The sequence below is a fragment of the Triturus cristatus genome, chromosome 6 (assembly GCF_964204655.1).
Source record: "Triturus cristatus chromosome 6, aTriCri1.1, whole genome shotgun sequence".
NCBI classification, from domain to species: Eukaryota; Metazoa; Chordata; class Amphibia; order Caudata; family Salamandridae; genus Triturus; species Triturus cristatus.
Window position 1 is genome coordinate 157,685,393 of NC_140589.1, and position 19,545 is coordinate 157,704,937.

The window sequence follows — 19,545 nt, forward strand, 5'->3', positions numbered from 1 at the left end:
TTTAACATGGGAAAAGTGACGCAAAAGTGTTGCAAGGGGCTTGTAAATATGCCCCCTGGCCTTTAGAATCAATTTTTAATCGATAACTCCCACGCACTGGTATTATTTGCCAAAGATCAGAATCTCCAAAATTACGAACAGCGCTATTCCAGTGGTTCTATGAATACCCACACAAATATGGCTGCCACGCCACATGAGGACGCCGTGACGAGATGTGACAGCGTGACGTGAGGATATGCCTAATCCAAACAGCGTGGAAAAAGGAACAATAGTGCTGTACTCTGCACCAGCGCTCCAGAAGCTCCTTCGCAGGAATACACCATGTTTCATGCAGGATGCCACTGGTGGCTCGTGGTAAGCATCGCGTCCCATGAGGTATTTCAAACCGTAACAAGCATGTCAAAAATACAATCGCTGTTAAATCCAAATTGTAGATATCCTCCTGAACATACACCTTGTTTAGGGTTGGCAAACCAGCATGGAATCCCTGCTAACTCACACAATACATTCCTTAAAGATTTCATAAATAATGGCTTGAAAATCCATTGGTAATCAAGGTACTCTGTGCCTGTGCTGCAGAAGTTGACAGGATACCTCCTTCAGCTGGTCACCATTGTTACAAAGTAAATCCAAGGCAGGAGATGAATTATTGAAGGTTTATTTCTAGCAGCAGAGCAATGCAGGACAGCTCAGGTTAACTGACTTCCTTCCTGCATTCCAAGATCAACATTCCAATGGAACGCAGAGCAAAACATAACACCAGCATGTGCACATACAATAAAATACAATATGTCCACTTTGATGTGGAGTATGAGTGACAAGTTGGTGCAGACTAAGAGCTTGACAAACCTCAACCAGCGCACATCCAGAGGTCTCTCTTTCCATATTCACATGCAAATTAAAATAACCGAATAAAGTCAACTTCAAGTCAAATACTTTAGTGCCACCAAGAAAATTGCATCATCCCAAGATTCCAGGACTTCTGAGACCAGACCAGGAGGTCGATGGACCATAAAGCCAGATAAAGAAATTTTTGGAAATAGAGAGAGATACTAAATCCCATATTTTCAGCCGCTCTTATTTTATTGAGCTGGAGAATACTGCCCGAACTATGAATAGCAACTCAACCTTCCCGTTTGCTTACCCTATCCTTTCTGTGAAAGACAAACCCTGAAGGAACGGCTTGAAAAATGTCAGGCCCACAGTCCCAATGTAACCAAGTTTCATTCAGAAACAGGGCATCGATGAGGGAGGAGTCTGATAGCAATTGAGGGATGTGAAGTTCATATTTAGGCAAAGAGGGCATATTCACTAAGCAAGCCTTGTAAGTAGACTTGGAAGAGGTGGCGCCACAGAGAGGGACTAGTAGGATCAGCCGTGGACTAATTAAAATAAATTGATTTCCTTCTATTTCTATAAAAATGAAATTCCAAAGACCGGGCTTCTTGGTAGACCACAACACCCCCTGCCCGCCTATCTAGATAAAGCAGTTTCGGAATTAATGTAGAGATAACTCGTTGGGAGGTACCTGGGATCCTACCAAGCTCCTGTCAGGAGACACCGAAGCAAGAGGCAGGTGTTCTTTAGTGAAAATGTACAACCGTGGGTGTGGTGGGGGAGGTGAGGGCGGGGGATAATGGTGTATTGTAGTCAATACTATTTCTCACCTCTTCTATTGAATATAAAACCAACACTGACTGTTTTTAAAAGAGAGAAAACACGATTAAAATAAGCAAAGTAACCTAATTTTAAGGAAGGAAATGGGTGCTCTTATCACAGGCGCCATTTTAGGAGGAAATGCAGAGGACTATTTACCCTGAATTTTGGAATGTTAGCTATTTTGAACCCATCACTTCTTTTACACTGTTACTTTCTCGATTGAAACGATCACTCCAGGTCTAAGTGCTGGTTCCTCAAGGGCTGTTAAGAAGTCAGCGCCCATCTACAGGAACTTCAGGTCAATTGTTTTATCCCCCACCGCTCCTGTTTGCTCATCGAGCTGATACTCATTTGCCAGAGTAGAGTGAATTACAGAGCGACTTCTCGTGTGGCTGGTTATGTCTTATTTTAATTGTAAACAGCACACATTATTTTAAATGTGTGTATCTGTGCTGGTTTGCAGTTTTCATAAGAATGCATAAGTTATTGAAACGATTCCCAGCAAAGTTCCAAACCTATGATATCTGAAAATGAGGTTGTCCAGCCCACCCAGTCCCCATCAAATTGGTCTAAATCCCTCCTCTGGCTGACAGGACTGAGGAAAGATGGCCGGCTAAAACTCTGCCAGTTCCTTACTGATCTTACACAAGATCATTACGTGCATGTGGCACGTGGGCATCAAAGGCATGATTGGAAATATAACAATGTTTTCTCTAAAGCAGACAATTGTAATAAAACACTTATGGCCCGATGGATCAAAGTGTTATACCCATTCTGCGTCTATGGGAAAATACATTTGTACATATGGCCCTTAAAGCGAAATATGAGAATTGTTCAATTGTTTAGCTGCTCTCATTACAAAACCATTATGAATATTTTACAGCTACAACAAGGAATTCCCCCAAATGTTCTAAGTCCCTCACTCTCTCACCCTGTACCTGATAATTGGTTTGTGACACCAGACTGAAAGACACTGAAGTTTAACCCCTTCTGTGCCCATGACGAGCTGGACTCGTCATGGGCCGCGGTTGCGCTGTGCCCATGACGAGTCCAGCTCGTCATAAACCCCGCCCGCTAATGCAACGGCCGGCACAGGGCGGGGAAAGGGCGTGGCACACAAGGGGTTAAATGATGAGTAGTTTTAATGCTGAGTTGCTGAATCACAGAATCAACACCTGAGGACATTTGGACTCAGGGTATAGTGGACATTCAAAAAAGGAATGCATTACTACATGCAGGGTTGTGGGAAGAGTCTGGGGTGGGCATGTAAACATCAATAAATACCCACAAACCTATAGGGTTGTGGAGATTCATACATGTAAAGGCACGAGTATGTGTGTTTCCAAGATTAGAAAGTGAAGGGAAACCATGAGGGTAAAGGGAAAATATTTTCTCTGTGGATAGAAATACAATAGTATGTATTTACAGTAGCACATATCTACCAAAACTGTTATCCAGCAAGAATTGACTTCAAGATCACCTGCTTGAATCCTAAAGCGTTATATAACGCCCAACTATCCTACCTGAACTATAAACTTCATCTCACAAGAGGTCACTGAGACGCCAGGAACATGAGTCACCAATACTGGAGACCTCAAAATTCAAAAGAACAAAACTTCTAAACATGCTTTCTTCTGCCCCACCCTCAGGCTGTGTAACTCTGTCCATGATCATATTAGACTAAACATGAGTCTCTTGCTCATCCGCAAAAACCTAAAAACCCATCTCTTCAAAATGTATTTACCGAAGTAATTTCGTGCTCTTTATCCTCTGATGTATCCTTCTAATCTACGTATGTCACATCTTCCTTTTTCCAGTTGAACATAAAGCATTCTGTTACCCTTGCGGCTAGGTCTGCACTACATGAATACTATAAATAAATATACAAATAAATACATTCATTAAATGTGGATTTTCCATTAAGTGCTGGTTTCAGCTTAGGAGAGGAGGAGTCTGCATGGTAGCTATAATATGCATAGATTTGACGCTTACTCTTGGAGATGTTTGTAAATTCCCCAAAAATAGAAAAACGTTGGAGATTGTACAGGGAAATCTATGCTGCCTGGACTCTGTTAGGTAAATAGTTGTGATTCTGACTCTTAGTCTTGTTCTGTTGTTCTAACTCCAGCCAGCAAACCTTCATAGCCACCCTTAAGCGCAGCCAGATATACTCCCTAACCTTCCTTAACCTCAGCCAACAAATCTCCATACACACTCTTAACCGCAGCTATCAAAACTCCTTAACAGCCTGCAGCAGAAACCTGGTTTCCCATATCTGAGAATCTACATAGTGCTTTACAGTAAACACTGAATACATGAAAACTTGTTTGTATTGTTCAACCACCTGTATTAGAGTTACCATTACTCCCAGCGATAATAATGAATATGTTCCTATATTCTTTATTTGAATGACTCAATAGTTACAAAAATCAGCTCAGTCTCTATCTTAAAGACAAAATACTTTGAGGTGCATTATTATACAGTACAATTTATAATATTGTTCTATTCAAGTGAATGTCATTATGGCATTCTTTATATAAGAGTTCTAGAAATCCAAATCATCTAGTTCAATGCTGTTATCATTAGGTTTATTAGCCTTCTTTAGTGAAGGGGGTCCATTACTAGCAGCCACAGGACTGGCACATGCTGAGCCTCTGTCCTCCTCCTCCGAGGAGCTGTTGGGGTACATTTGTGCAGGTTTACTGCTAGAGCTGTCTGAGTCACCATGGCCACCTTTGCCATTTGTATTCTCCAGGTCCTTGCTCAGTCCATTGGAGGCTGGACCTATATTCATTTCATCTGTTGGCCTGCTATCAATTTCTTCTTCTGCACCCCCGTTCATGTTCTCTGTTGAACTTTCATCTACTTCCTCTATTATATCTTCATTAACATCTTCTGCTATACCTCCATTATTTTGCTCTAGTGGATTTTCATCTACTTCTTCTGCTGCTTCAGTGATATGCTCTAAGTGCCTACTATAATTTGTCTCTACCTGATCCTCATTCTCCTCATCTGCTGGACCTCCATCCTTGTCCTTTGCAGGGCATTCATTATATTCTTTTGATGGATCTTCTTCTTCTTCTACTGCTGGATCTCCGTCCAGATCCTCTAATGGACAAGCATCAGTTTCATTTGCTAGGTCACAATGTTCTTCCTGTGGTGCACTTCGAGCAGTGTCCTCTCCTGGAATGTCATCAGTTTCTTCCACTAGACCAATATTGTCTTCCTCTGCCAGATGTGCATCAACACATTCTGCTAGGCTATCGTTATCTTCTACTTGCTCTTGATCTGCATTTTGCACCAAACATCCACCAGTATCTCCAGCGGGTCCATCAGCTTCCCCTGCTAAACATCCATCTTTTTCCTCTGCTCTTTCTTCAGTCTCATCTGCAACTGGATCACCATCAGTTTCCTCCCCTGGATCACTAACTTCAGTCTCTGTTGGAACTTCATCTATTTCTCTTGCTAGAGCATTACTAAGGTCTTCTGCTGTAGGTTCGTTCACTTCTTCTGAAGGATGTCTAGCCATTTCCATGTCCTTTGCTGGATCTTCAATCACATCCATGGCTTTATCATCTTCTATTTCCTGCACTTGTTCATTCTCTATTTCCTGTGTGTTATCCCCATCCATATAATCTGCTGAAACCCCATCTGTTTCAGGGAATGGTTCAGATGATTTGCTTTTGTCAGCATCATTGTTATACTCTGAGTCTTGAACAGGCTTCCCAATTTGATGTGTTGTCTCTTCACTCTCAGCTAACTCTTCATCCTCGTTTCTCTCTGCTAATGTAGACAATTCCAAATTTTCATCACTTAATGCTCCTGATTCACCAGTGCCATTTTCTTTCTCTTCCCTTTGATCAACTACACTAGGGTCGGTATGTTCACCGCCTTTCAGAACATCTTCATCTGTAATCTCGTCAGGATTGTTTGCGTTCTCAGTACCTTCTTTGAACTCATCCACAGCCTCTGCATTATCAACAGGTTCATAAATACTTTCATGTTCAGAATTGTTTTCCTCGGCTTTGTGGTTTTCCATCAATGTGTTTTCTTCTTCCTGTTGATCTTGATCCTCTTTTACGTTTTCAAGATGTGAGTGACAAATATTATTCTCATCTGATTGCAGGTGACAAACCTTGTCAATTTCATACCCACTATTTCCATCTTGTTCTGAGCTGTCATTATCCTCTTGTTTAGAAGACCCTCTTGTTATATTCTTGCTGGGTTCAGAGCTACTCAATGTAAATGGAGTAGCTGGTTTAGGTTCAATCACAGTTTCATCTGAAAGTCCATTTTGGATTGCTGAGCTCTCTTGAACCTCTTGTCTTGGACTGCATGGACAAGCTGGGCTTGTTTTATTGGGCTCTTTTTGCATCCGCAGAATTTCCCGCAGGTCAAATGCTCGAACAATTGGGGCACTGGCTGATACTGTATTGCCTTTAAGTGGTCTCATAGCCAGCTTTTTCTGTATGCAGGTTTCACATGGACAGTACTCATCGTCTGCACTTAACTCATCTGCCAGCGATGCACTGAAAGTGAGATCTTCTTCATCGGTCTCCAATGAAATGTCTTTTGATACTACTTGCTTGTTTTGTTCCATAATCAGCTCATTGAATGCAGATTTCTTGCGCATAGTTTGCAAGCGTTTTCTCCTTTGCTGTACTTGCTGTGTGGGCCTCTGCCTCAATGTTTCGTTGGGGGGTTTGGGGACTTTATTTCCGGCCCTGCTTTGAATTTTGGCAACTTCATTTTCAACACTCTTCTGTATTCTCTTTTCAACCTCACCTTTAAGCTCTGCGATCATTCCATCAAGGCTTTCATTGTCCTCAAGATTCCATCTTATTTTGAATTCATTCATGGCATCAATGTAATGAGTCATGAATTCTTTCTCAATTTTCTTTAACAATTTTAGTACCCACACTGGGTCAGTGACGAATGATTGCTTCTTCACAAAGGAGTCATTCATCTCATTAGATTCTGAAATGAAGTACACTGTAGACTGGCAGTCACTCTGAGAATTGGTCTCTGTAGTACTCTGCGACTTCGGTGCATTTGGATCAGACTCTTTCTCATCACTGCTGCCAGGATTTACAGGATCAACAGTGCTATCGTCATTTTTAGCCATAACCATTGGTTCTTCTTTTTCACAATCTACGGTTTCTTCTATATTTAATGGAGTAGGGATGTCTTTTTCAATATTTTCTTCATCAAGATCGATATTGCTCTCTCTTAATTTGCTTATATTCATGTTTTCATCTACATCATTAGCATCAACGCTACTTCTCTCCTGTTCCTTACTTTGGAGGATGTTATTTGCTTCAGTGTTTGGTGATGTTGCCTCGGAAGAGTTTTTCATGGATTGCTTTTCTTCTATTTCATTATCCATCGAGGAAGAAGAAGAAGGTCTCTCACACTGCTCTTTATCACCATGGGCCTCAAACGTAGTTGACACAGGCTCCATCTGAGGTGTAAACATATTATCTGCACTTGGGGCTGGGGCATTTGTTTTACTTTTACCTGTTTTCTCTGATGCTAGTGTGCCATCTGCAGTACCAGCCACACTACCGTCGCCAGATCCTCCAGAGCCACTGTTGACATCCACTCCAGAAGAGGAGGCAGGAGTTGGCTCAGCATCTCGTGAGCAGTTCTTCTGTGAGTGTGTGGTCATACCAGGCTTGTCCAGTTTTTGCTCACCTATATCGATGGAACCGTCTACCCAAAGTCCCTGAAAAATATTGACCAGGTCTATATATCGGCTGTTGCACTGACCACCTGACTTGCTGATGGGGTCCTCTGTCTCTTCATCAAGAAGTTTAAGACCAGCAAGACATTTGATCAGAACTTTGGCTGAGTTACTGAGTTTTCTACCTATAGTAGGTGATACTTCAGGCAAACTCTGTGACCTGTCAATTGCTTGTGCATTCGATGGCCTCAACAATGCCTTCATTATCTGTACAGAGGCATGGACATTGCTTGGCAAATCTTTTCCACTGCTATGTCTACATGTAGGAAATTCTGTAAGATTGGCCTCATCCTGGTTCCTTTTCTCTCCTTTCAACAAAACATTGCTATCATTTTCCTCAGTTCTAAGTTCTTCAGTTTTTTCCGTGTCAGCATCAGTTGTAGATGTTCCAAAGCTTAATGTCTCTTTCATCATGAATTCACTGTTTTTATTATCAGCCTCTTCACCAAGTATTCCCTCTGCTGATACGGTTACTCGACTATTGTTTAACGTTTTGGTGGCTGTTTCTCCTATGTGTTGATGCTCTGCATCATATTCAACAACCATTGTTTCTGCTGGCATGTTTTTCAACCACGCATGAACAACTTCTTCTGATGTGATATTTGGAAGTGCAGAAGGCGTCATCCCATTGCCCTCTACTATCAGAGCACTAGTGTCCTCCACTTCTAATTTGCCCTTCTTTTTAGAAGAGCTTGTACTACTTTTTTGTCTGCTTGGGCTTACCTCTTGATCAATGCTGATATCGTCATTTTCAGTAGTGGCTGTGTTTTGGTCACTGTGAGGTTTTTCCTTTGAGATGATTGGCTTAGATGCCGAAGTAGATGGCCTAGAGTTTTCAAGGGTTTCTCGTCTATCTTCCATATTCTCTGCTGACTCAAAGTCTGTGCTGCTAGCAGAAGAAAGCTTTAATTTTGCAAGCCTCGGTTTGTTGCCACTTGGGTTTCCTTTTGGTGGAGATGGGCAGTGTGAATTGGGTGAGCAGGCCGTTTCAGATCCAGAGCCTCTTTTACAGTTTTCAGCGTCAAACCTTTCGGACAACTTTTTTTGCTTTCCCTGATCTGAAGCGCTGGTGATGCTGGATTTCGACAAAGTATTTTCACTCATGCTACCTCTATCCACAACCTCATTCTTAATTTCTGAGTTTGAAGACACCCCAGAGCTGGTGCTTTGAGGCCTATCAACACCTGGATTGCTGACACAATTGAATTTCGAGCTAGAAGAAAACGATTTACCCGAAAGATTTGACACCAGAGATCCAAAACTGACATCTGTGTTCTCTTCGCCATCATTCAAGTTTGACACAAACAGATTTGAACCAGATGAACACTTGATCCTGTCTCCATGTTGCTTACTGTTTGAACTCTCACTTTGTGGACTCCAATTGCCTATGTTGATGCTAGGTGAGGATGCTCTACTCACATCCACTACCTCTGAATGTTTATTTGAATCAGCAGATAGTCTTGGGTTTGATTCAGGAGGTGTTTTTTGGTTCTGACACAATGGTCTTTGATGGACTTCAGAATATTCATCTGGGCATATTTCGTCACCCTTATTCTCCCGCATATCTCTATCCGTTGCATTGATAGGTCCCTCTATGGACCATTGCTCAGATTTGCTCTTCAGTGTCCGTGTTGATCCTGAGGTATGTATGCTTTTACTGCTTCGCTTTTCTTCCTCATCTCCAGCCTTGTTGATGTCATTGTAATTGTGGACAGACATGGTAGTGCTTTCTGTTTTCATTCTGCAGCGCTTGTTGCAATCAGAACATCCTCGCCCTGCACAGCTGAGGCGGTTTGCTGACCTTGGGGCCTCCACATCTGTTTTGTCAAGGCTGTGGCTAGAAGAGTGACCTTGAGAATGAGCACCATCATTTTTACAAATGTTTCTCTTATTGTTTCGGGAACTTTGAGATGCCTCAGATATATTGCTGTCCTGTCTGTCATGGTTAATTAGGTTAGTTCTGCTTTTTGATTGATGGGCTGAAGATGGCTCCACCTGCTCAAGACTGGTAGTATTGTAATCTGAATCAGACTTTTGGTGGGTTAATTCAATTGTGGCTTGAGCATCTAGACTCTTGTTCGAGACTACATTTGAAGCTATACTTGCTGATGAATCCTGTTTGTTTCTATCTCCATGTACCCCAACCTTCCTATGCCTATGTTTTGGTTCACCACTAGAAGCGGCTGTGGACAAACCACTTTGGTTCCTGCAGTGACTGACACTGCAGTGCCCCACTCCAGAGTCACCATTCTCTACAACCTCAGAGTAGCACGATGACTCCTGCACAAAGCGTTCCATGTACTCCTCACTGGAAGTGGTGCGGATGCTGTCGATGGAGGTCTTCTGCTTGCACATCATTCTTCGGTGTGACGAAACACTGGAGCCTGAGGACCGAGCTTGCCATGCGGTCCTCACGCAGGCCTCACCTTCACAAGAAGAAAGCAAGGGATTCTTCCAAATGTCATAATCCTGGCACTGTTTACCACAGTTGTGGCAGTATAGGTCTTCATCATCTGCCTCATTATGTTTGGAACTGTACGAGTCGGCGTCGCACGGGTAGAAGGACTCGTCAGTCTCTGAAAGCACCCCGGGGTTAGTGGACTCCCTGCATTCCATCCTATCTTCTTCTTCTTCATACACGCATAGCTGCTCACCATTCTGCTTGTTGTGTGTCCTGGACTTTTTGATCTGCGTGGACCACTGGAGAGACTCATTGTGTAATAAGCGGAAGCGAACTTTCATCTCCACTGACAGGCTACCGTCCTTATTCACTTGAACCCTCTTCTCAATGTCATCGTTCACCAGGGAATGGGTCGGGTCCCTCTCCTTTGGCTTTGAGAAGGATGCACGCCTGCTGTCCATGGGTGACATATTGAAGCCATTGCCATAGGACTTTTCAGATGACAGAGAAAATCTTGTTCTGTTACTTGAAGCAGATCGTGGGTGGATGACACTTTTTTTGGCTTTTAGTCCGAAGCTCACTGAGCACCGGGCCATTTTGGGCATGAGAAATAAAATTGGAAAAAAGAGAAAAAAAAACATGAGAATGTATTTCAGAATGCAATTTAAATATAAAATCACAAATCACAAAACTACATAGGCTGCTCTCATAAATATTTCATGCAATTATATTAAATATGCTTTTATTCCACTTTAAATTGTGTATGTTCTTCATGCCTCTCAGGCCCTCTTTATGAGGTCCCCACATTGTGGTACGAGTATAGCAGGGCCGGAGTTATCGATTCCAGCTGGTATCCCTGCACTAAAATAAAGGGATTACAAATGGTATTTGCAGAAAGAAGGAAAATGAAAAGGATCTGCGAATACATGGACCCATGTCATGCTCTTATCCTCATCTAGGGGAATATAACAGGCCCAATATTGCCTGTGTTTACCGTTTGGAGCAGTAGATAAGTGGGTTGTTTTGAGGTCTGGGCTGTGAGTGGCAGTCTTAAAGACACAGCAGGTGAGGAAGAGGGTGGGTTGGGGCCATGTACAGAAGCTGCCTGCAGCACTACACAAGGCTCAGTGTGTGGTGTCTCTGGGCCTGAGGTTACTGAGTCTGGTGTTTGCAGAGCTAGCCATTCTGGGTCCAGAGACACTGGACAAGATGAAATTGCCCAGAGCAGTCCCCCCACTGCCCAGGGTGATATGACTTCAGTCCACTTGTAATGAGGGCCTTTGTGTCCTTTTACATTGTATTGCAATTAAAATATATGCACTCTCAGGCTTGTTAGGTCTAGCAACAGACAGCTTGTGCTGTCTCGAAAGACCTACTGGTATTACTTTTCTAAACTATACTTGGAGCTTCCGAGAAGTAGTAATTTCTCACCACATTATTAGCTGTTCTATGGATCATTCCACCTCCCAGGGAGTGTTTTCATTGCTATGTATGACGGAATCTCAAAATTACAGAACAGTTTCATAGTTTGTCACATTCAATCGTTTAAGTCACATAAGGATTCCAAACATAAAGAAACACAAGCAACCAATGCATATATTAATATAATTGCCTAGCTCAAGTTCGAGCCTGACCCTAAAATGACCTCCTAGATGTTTTTTCTATTTTATTCTCATTTCAGAATATTTTTTTATTGCAAATTGTGTAAGACAACAGTTATAGACATAGTACAGGACAGAGAGTAACAGTTGCATAATGGGGTATGAGAGTTGAAATAGGGTACATCACCATTTACATTAAAGGAGACGCATCTTGGGATCGAAGTGACGTAACATAGCAATAACATTTGATGGTATTAATACTCAGGGTCTAATTCACAAAGGTAAAGTTAGACCAAAAGTCTAATTTTACTACTTTTCAGGTATTCAAAAGGTTAAATTAGACCAAAAGTCTAACTTAGACCAGAAGTCTAAATTTACCAGTAGTACCTCACCTTTGTGAATATTGAAAAATAGTAAAGTTAGACTTGTGGTCTAACTTTACCTCTGTGAATCGGCCCATAGTATCTTATGTCTCATATATTGGAGAAGAGAGAAAAGTGCCATGAGGGTAGAGTAAATTAAAGACCAGTTGGAACACCCCAGAGTAGTATCGAGGTGTGGGAAGGAAAAGAGAGGGAGAAGTGAGAAGACAGACAGAAGAGAGACAGCAAGAAGGCCAGGAGGAAATAGGAGAAAATAGCGTGCTGGGGTGAGGGTGTATTTGAAATAGGGGTTATGGCAGAGGTTTGGTGTGGGGTGGCATCTAAGGTGGAGTTACGTTGGTGATAAATGCGTCCAGTTTAGACCAGATTTTTTGTTTTTTCTTTGATTGGGATTTTAGGTAAGAGTTTAGAGAGTTATCTGCTCCCCTATTCCCAGCAAAGCGTGGACCAAAAGTTTGGCGAGGTCTTTCCAATCAGATAGAATGGCTTTAAGACTGGTTGAGACAAGGATATCACATAAAATGCGATCTTCCTTGTCCAGCCTAGAGATTGTATCAGAGAGGAGGATGCCAAGATCAATAGAGTATGGATTACGGGCCACGTTTATTTGTAGAATATGCAAGATGGTTTGGCCGGGTTCCGACCAATATATGTTAGAGAAGGTACAGTCGAGTAGCATATGTTGTAGGTCACCTGGCTCTTTCTCGCAGCTCCAGCAAGTGCAAGAGTTGCGGAGACCTAGCTTAAAATGTTTAGCGGGGTCCAGTGGGCCATATATGCAGTTCAAAACCTACACTGTACTAAGGAGGGTTTAATCATGTTGGCAGTGAGGTTAGCCCAGGTGGGAGGCCAATTTAGTGACATATATATATTGTTTGAATTGTGTAAGAGCAACTTCTCATCGTTCTATATTCATTTAGTTAGAGAGGAGATTGTGGGTGTGAAGCTAGAGTTTAGTTTGGAAGCTATGTCTTCCCCCTTAGCAATGGTCTTTATAATTCTTGATAGGTTGGGAGATCCCAGAGATTTATGAATGAATAAATGAAAGTGTTGCCTATAAAACGCACGACCACTCTAGGAGGAGCGTCCTGGTGCTGGGCAGCAGCAGAACTGATTACGTAACGGATGAATAACCCCCCAAAAAGCAGATCAAAGAATGAAAGAGTAACAGAGCGAATCGGAGATACCAATTTATGTCTGGAAACGATGGCTTTTAAATGGAGAAAGTGGTTAAAGTCTATGTCCTCGAGTCCAAAGTTGGATTCGAGACGAGAGAAGGGTATCAGTTTGGAGGGAGGTCCCTGGTCCCCAACTAACAGGATGCCTTTTTGTGCCCATTTCTCTACAATGAGTGTCTTGCCTTCTGATTTCAGGTAATCATTATGCCATATTTGTGGCTAAGAGGGAGGAGCGCATTTGAAGAATGTTCCGATTTTAGATGTGGACAACCAGAAACACCCCAGTCTCGCTAAGAATGCAGTTTGGCATCTTCTATACTCGGGGAGATTTAGACCTCCAAGTTTCTTTGAGAGACTTAGTTTGTTTAGTGCAATTCTTGTTTTTTGGATTTCCATGGAAATTTGTAGGGCATTATATTCAGTATGGCAAAGAAAGTGTCCGAGAGGTAGATTGGGGACATGCTAATCAAACAATTGATAAGGGGGTTGATCATCATTTTGATGATTTCTATGCGACCCCGCCAGGGGATGAATCCGGAGGACCATTTATCAAGAGGGTTTAACTTTGCTTAGGGTTATTTTTTGTTGTAATCAAGGTGAATCACTGATGATTGAACTATTGCAGTGGACGTTCAAGGGTAGGACCTTAGGTTTGTCTCTAGTAAGGGTGTAATATGACACTTGGGCATAGTCTTTGATGGTTGACATGATGTTAGGTAAAACCGAATCAGCTTGAGTTGGGAAAAGAAGGGCTTTGATTGCATATGCCACAACTATTTGTGAGCCTGCAGAAAAGGGAATACTGCGAATTGAGGGGTTCTCTCTAATTTAATAGAAACAGTTGAGGGAGAGGGGTCAACCTTGTTGTAGGTTGAAGGTGTTAGATAATGTTCTGTTAATATTTATTCTAGTCCTGGGTTCCTTTTAAAGGGTAAGAAACATTTTAGAGGAGTTAGGGCCTTGATTGAATGTGGTGGGAGTGGCATGTAGGAAAGACCACAAAACCTTGTCAAAGGCCTTTTCCGCATCTTTTGCGGTTGCGCAGGTAGGGCGATTGAGAAGGTGGCCTTTCTTGATGACATGATTAAAGATACTAATAATGTCTGCTCTGAATCTGACTATAATAAACCTGGATTGTAATGGTGGATAATTGTTATAAGCATGTGTTCCAACCTAAGTGCGAGGATTTTTGCGTAGATTTTCCAGTCAATGTTCATTAGGGAAATTGGGTGGTGGTTTTGGGGGTTGGAAGGATCTTTCCCTTCTTTAGAGATGACAATTATGGTGAGCTTCACTGCCAGTGACCATACCAGTGGAGGAGAAGTGATAAAAGAAATCCTCCAAGAGGGTGATAGGGGAGGGTCCTTACATTTGGTAAAAAGAGGCAGGGGAGCCAACCGAGTCTGGTGCCTTCCTTACTTTGAGTAGTTTAATCTGGTTTGCAGGTTCGTATCCCACGATGGGTTTCTCGAGTAAGAATTTCATTTTGTAGTCTATTTAGCGATGGGGATCATGTTGAGATACTTTAGACACATCGCGTAGGGAGTGTCATTGCCATTAGAGCAAAGGTTGCAATAAAAGCTTTAAAGGTGGAAAGAATGTCTTTCTCTTTGGTGGAGGGAGTGTCGTGTTCATTGGTAATGGAGGTTATCCTGGGCAAACCGTAATTTGTTTTAGATAAGAGGCTAGTATTCTCCTGGATTTTTCCCATCAACAAAGTGAGATACCTTTGTGTCTTTGGATAATAAGGTGTGCTTTGTTGCTTAGTATTTTATTGTATTCTTACTTTAATTTTGTTAAGTGGCTTATATGTGCTCTGTCTCAGTTTTGTTAAAGGTCTTTTCCAAATGGGCAATGGGTGTTGTGGTGGGCGTTCTGCTGCAACGGCCATTGATTTTGATGCTGCCACCTAATTACAAGGGTGGCGAAAATAGGAGGCAGCGCCAAAATGAAGACCAGGGAAGATCTGGTCTTGACACACCAAAACAAGGAGAAATTCTTTATTTCTCCTCAGGTTTGCTATTCTATGTGTGCTGCATTGAAACTGTAAATTGCCATGAATGATTGTTTATGTGTAGGAAGGTGTTCCTTCCTGCACATAAACAATCATTTAAAAATCGCGAATTACAACTTCTATGTGTGCTGCACAGAGAAGGTTAGAGCTCTGGGTAAGGTGCTGTTTTTCAGATTGCAAAAAGAACTGTTGATGGAGAGAATGCAGAACAATGTCATACATTCACCCCAGTACAGAGATCTGGGCCTAAATCAATTGTTTATTTGCTCACCATGCCATTCCAGTTTGGACCCAGCCATATGCAAATCAGTCTTGACCCTGTGCCCTATGGGAACAGTTCAGGCCGAACTGCCAGGCCAGGTCCTCCCTGGACTGGAAACAAGCATCCTAGGACCGGTTTCAGGGTTTTACCCCTCTTCAGCCAGGATAGCTTGATTCCAGTGGCATGAAGAGCACAGGACTCACGTCTGAGCAAACCCATCCCACTCGGGGTGACAAATGCAAAAAGCACTGTTGATGGACAGAATGCAGAACAATGTCATACATTCACCCCAGTACAGAGATCTTAGCCTAAATCCATGGATTTGTTGCTCACCATGCCATTCCAGTTTGGACCCAGCCATATGCAAATCAGTCTTGACCCTGAGCCCCATGGGAACAGTCCAGCCTGAACTGCCAGGCCAGGTCCTCCCTGGACTGGAAACAAGCATCTTAGGACCGGTTTCGGGGTTTCACCCCTCTTCAGCCAGGATAGCTTGATTCCAGTGGCATGGAGAGCATGGGATTGAAGTAGGGACTCTGTGGGTCCGTTTTATTTCAGAGTCCTTTATGAAGTTTAAAACCATGACTTGAGGAATCCATTTTTCACGAAGGAGGCGCAAGGTGGTGCATGTCACAGGATGCTTGTTTCCGGTCTAGGGAAGACCTGCCTTGGCAGTTCGGGCTGGATTGTTCCCAAGAGGAACAGTGTTAAAACTGATTTGCATATGTCTGGGTCTTAACTGGGGTGGCAAAGTGAGCTAAAGAACGATAATGGATTCAAACCAGATCTGTGACTGGGATGAGTGTCTGAAAAGTTTCAGCACTCTGTTCATCATCTCTATGTGTTTGCTGTGTTTGCCCTAAGTTGGCAGGGTATGCCCAGACGTGGGTCCCTTGCTCATTTTGCCACTGGATTCAAGCTAGCCTGGCTGATGAGGGTGTTACCCCAAAACCAATCCCAGGATGCATGTTTCCTCTCCAGGGAAGACCTCGCTTGGTAGTTCGGGCTTGGACTGTTCCCATGACAAACAGTGTCAAGACTCATTTGCATATGGCTGGGTCTGAACTGGGGTGGCAAAGTGAGCTAAAGAACGATGATGGATTCAACTCAGATCTGTGACTGGCGGTCAGTGTCTGAAAAGTTTCAGCGCTCCGTCCATCATCTCTTTGTGTTTGCTGTGTTCGCCCTAAGTTGGCAGGGTATGCCCAGACGTGGGTCCCTTACTCATTTTGCCACAGGATTCAAGCTAGCCTGGCTGATGAGGGGTGTTACCCTGAAACCGGTAAATCGGTCCCAGGATGCTTGATTCCGGTCCAGGGAAGACCTGGTTTGGTTGTTTTGTTCAGACTGGACTGTTCCCATGAGGAACAGTGTCAAGACTGATTTGCATATGGCTGGGTCTGAACTTGGGTGGCGAAGTGAGCTAAAGGACGATGATGGATTCAACCCAGATCTGTGACTGGGGGTGAGTGTCTGAAAAGTGTCAGCGCTCCGTCCATCATCTCTTTGTGTTTGCTGTGTTTGCCCTAAGTTGGCAGGGTATGCCCAGACGTGGGTCCCTTGCTCACTTTGCCACTGGATTCAAGCTAGCCTGGCTGATGAGGGGTGTTACCCCAAAACCAATCCCAGGATGCTTGTTTACAGTCCAGGAAAGACCTGGCTTGGCAGTTCGGGCTGGACTGTTCCCATGAGAAACAGTGTCAAGACTGATTTGCATATGGCTGGATCTGGACTGGGTGGTGAAGTGAGCTAAAGAACAATGATGGATTTAACACAGATCTGTGACTGGGAGTGAGTGTCTGAAAAGTTTCAGTGCTCCATCCATCATCTCTTTGTGTTTGCTGTGTTCACCCTAAGTTGGCAGGGTATGCCCAGACGTGGGTCCCTTGCTCACTTTGCCACTGGATTCAAGCTAGCCTGGCTGATGAGGGGTGTTACCCCAAAACCAATCCCAGGATACATGTTTCCTTTCCAGGGAAGACCTTGCTTGGTAGTTCGGGCTTGGACTGGTCCCATGACAAACAGTGTCAAGACTGATTCGCATATGGCTGGGTCTGAACTGGGGTGGCAAAGTGAACTAAAGAATGATAATGGATTCAACCCGGATATGTGATTGTGGGTGAGTGTCTGAAACTGGTCCCAGGATGCTTTTTTCTGGTCCAGGGAAGACCTGGCTTGGCAGTTCGGGCTGGACTGTTCCCATGAGGAATTGATGTGGGTCCGTTTTATTTCAGAGTCCTTTATGAAGTTTAAAACCATGACTTGAGGAATCCATTTTTCACGAAGGCGGCGCAAGGTGGTGCATGTCGCAGGATGCTTGTTTCCGGTCTAGGGAAGACCTGCCTTGGCAGTTCGGGCTGGACTGTTCCCAAGAGGAACAGTGTTAAAACTGATTTGCATATGGCTGGGTCTGAACTGGGGTGGCAAAGTGAGCTAAAGAACGATGATGGATTCAACTCAGATCTGTGACTGGCGGTCAGTGTCTGAAAATTTTCAGCGCTTCGTCCATCATCTCTTTGTGTTTGCTGTGTTTGCCCTAAGTTGGCAGGGTATGCCTAGACGTGGGTCCCTTACTCATTTTGCCACAGGATTCAAGCTAGCCTGGCTGATGAGGGGTGTTACCCTGAAACCGGTAAATCGGTCCCAGGATGCTTGATTCCGGTCCAGGGAAGACCTGGTTTGGTTGTTCAGGCTGGACTGTTCCCATGAGGAACAGTGTCAAGACTGATTTGCATATGGCTGGGTCTGAACTTGGGTGGCGAAGTGAGCTAAAGGACGATGATGGATTCAACCCAGATCTGTGACTGGGGGTGAGTGTCTGAAAAGTTTCTGCGCTCCGTCCTTCATCTCTTTGTGTTTGCTGTGTTCACCCTATGTTGGCAGGGTATGCCCAGACGTGGGTCCCTTGCTCACTTTGCCACTGGATTCAAGCTAGCCTGGCTGATGAGGGTGTTACCCCAAAACCAATCCCAGGATGCATGTTTCCTCTCCAGGGAAGACCTCGCTTGGTAGTTCGGGCTTGGACTGTTCCCATGACAAACAGTGTCAAGACTCATTTGCATATGGCTGGGTCTGAACTGGGGTGGCAAAGTGAGCTAAAGAACGATGATGGATTCAACTCAGATCTGTGACTGGCGGTCAGTGTCTGAAAAGTTTCAGCGCTCCGTCCATCATCTCTTTGTGTTTGCTGTGTTCGCCCTAAGTTGGCAGGGTATGCCCAGACGTGGGTCCCTTACTCATTTTGCCACAGGATTCAAGCTAGCCTGGCTGATGAGGGGTGTTACCCTGAAACCGGTAAATCGGTCCCAGGATGCTTGATTCCGGTCCAGGGAAGACCTGGTTTGGTTGTTTTGTTCAGACTGGACTGTTCCCATGAGGAACAGTGTCAAGACTGATTTGCATATGGCTGGGTCTGAACTTGGGTGGCGAAGTGAGCTAAAGGACGATGATGGATTCAACCCAGATCTGTGACTGGGGGTGAGTGTCTGAAAAGTGTCAGCGCTTCGTCCATCATGTTTTTGTGTTTGCTGTGTTTGCCCTAAGTTGGCAGGGTATGCCCAGACGTGGGTCCCTTGCTCATTTTGCCACTGGATACAAGCTAGCCTAGCTGATGAGGGGTGTAACACCGAAACTGGTCCAAGGATGTTTGTTTCCAGTCCAGGGAAGACCTGGCTTGGTAGTCCGGGCTCGACTGTTCCCATGAGGAACAGTGTCAAGACCGATTTGCATATGGCTCTGTCTGAAATGGGGTGGCGAAGTGAGCTGATGATGGATTCAACCCAGATGCGTGACTGGGGTTGAGTGTCTGTAAAGTTTCAGTGCACCATCCATCATTTCTTTGTGTTTGCTGTGTTCACCCTAAGTTGGCAGTGTATACCCAGACGTGGGTCTCCTGGATTCAAGCTAGCCTGGCTGATGAGGGGTGTTACCCCGAAACTGGTCCCAGGATGCTTGTTTCTGGTCCAGGGAAGACCTTGCTTGGTAGTTCGGGCTGGACTGTTCCCATGAGGAACAGTGTCAAGACTGATTTGCCTATGGTTGGGTCTGAACTGGGGTGGCAAAGTGAGCTAAAGAACAATGATGGATTCAACCCAGATCTGTGACTGGGGGTGAGTATCTGAAAAGTTTCAGTGCTCCGTCCATTATCTCTTTGTGTTTGCTGTGCTCGTCTTAATTTGGCTGGGTATGACCAGACGTGGGTCTCTTGCTCACTTTGCCACTGGATTCAAGCTAACCTGGCTGATGAGGGGTGTTATCCTGAAACCGGTCCCAGAATGCTTGCTTCCGGTCTAGGGAAGACCTGG

The 19,545-nt window shown here is 44.0% G+C and overlaps 1 protein-coding gene across 2 annotated transcripts in view; it reads right to left on the reverse strand.

Annotated features, from left to right (window-relative positions):
* Positions 1-2,804: 2,804 nt before the first annotated feature.
* RP1L1 (RP1 like 1) overlaps positions 2,805-19,545 on the reverse strand; it is a 181,226-nt gene continuing 164,485 nt past the window's right edge. For both annotated transcript variants that reach the window (XM_085610419.1, XM_085610420.1), the window contains exon 4: positions 2,805-10,383. In XM_085610419.1, the coding sequence (XP_085466545.1) occupies positions 4,205-10,383 (6,179 nt within the window). In that variant the 3' untranslated portion in view covers positions 2,805-4,204. The remainder of the gene's footprint in view (positions 10,384-19,545) is intronic.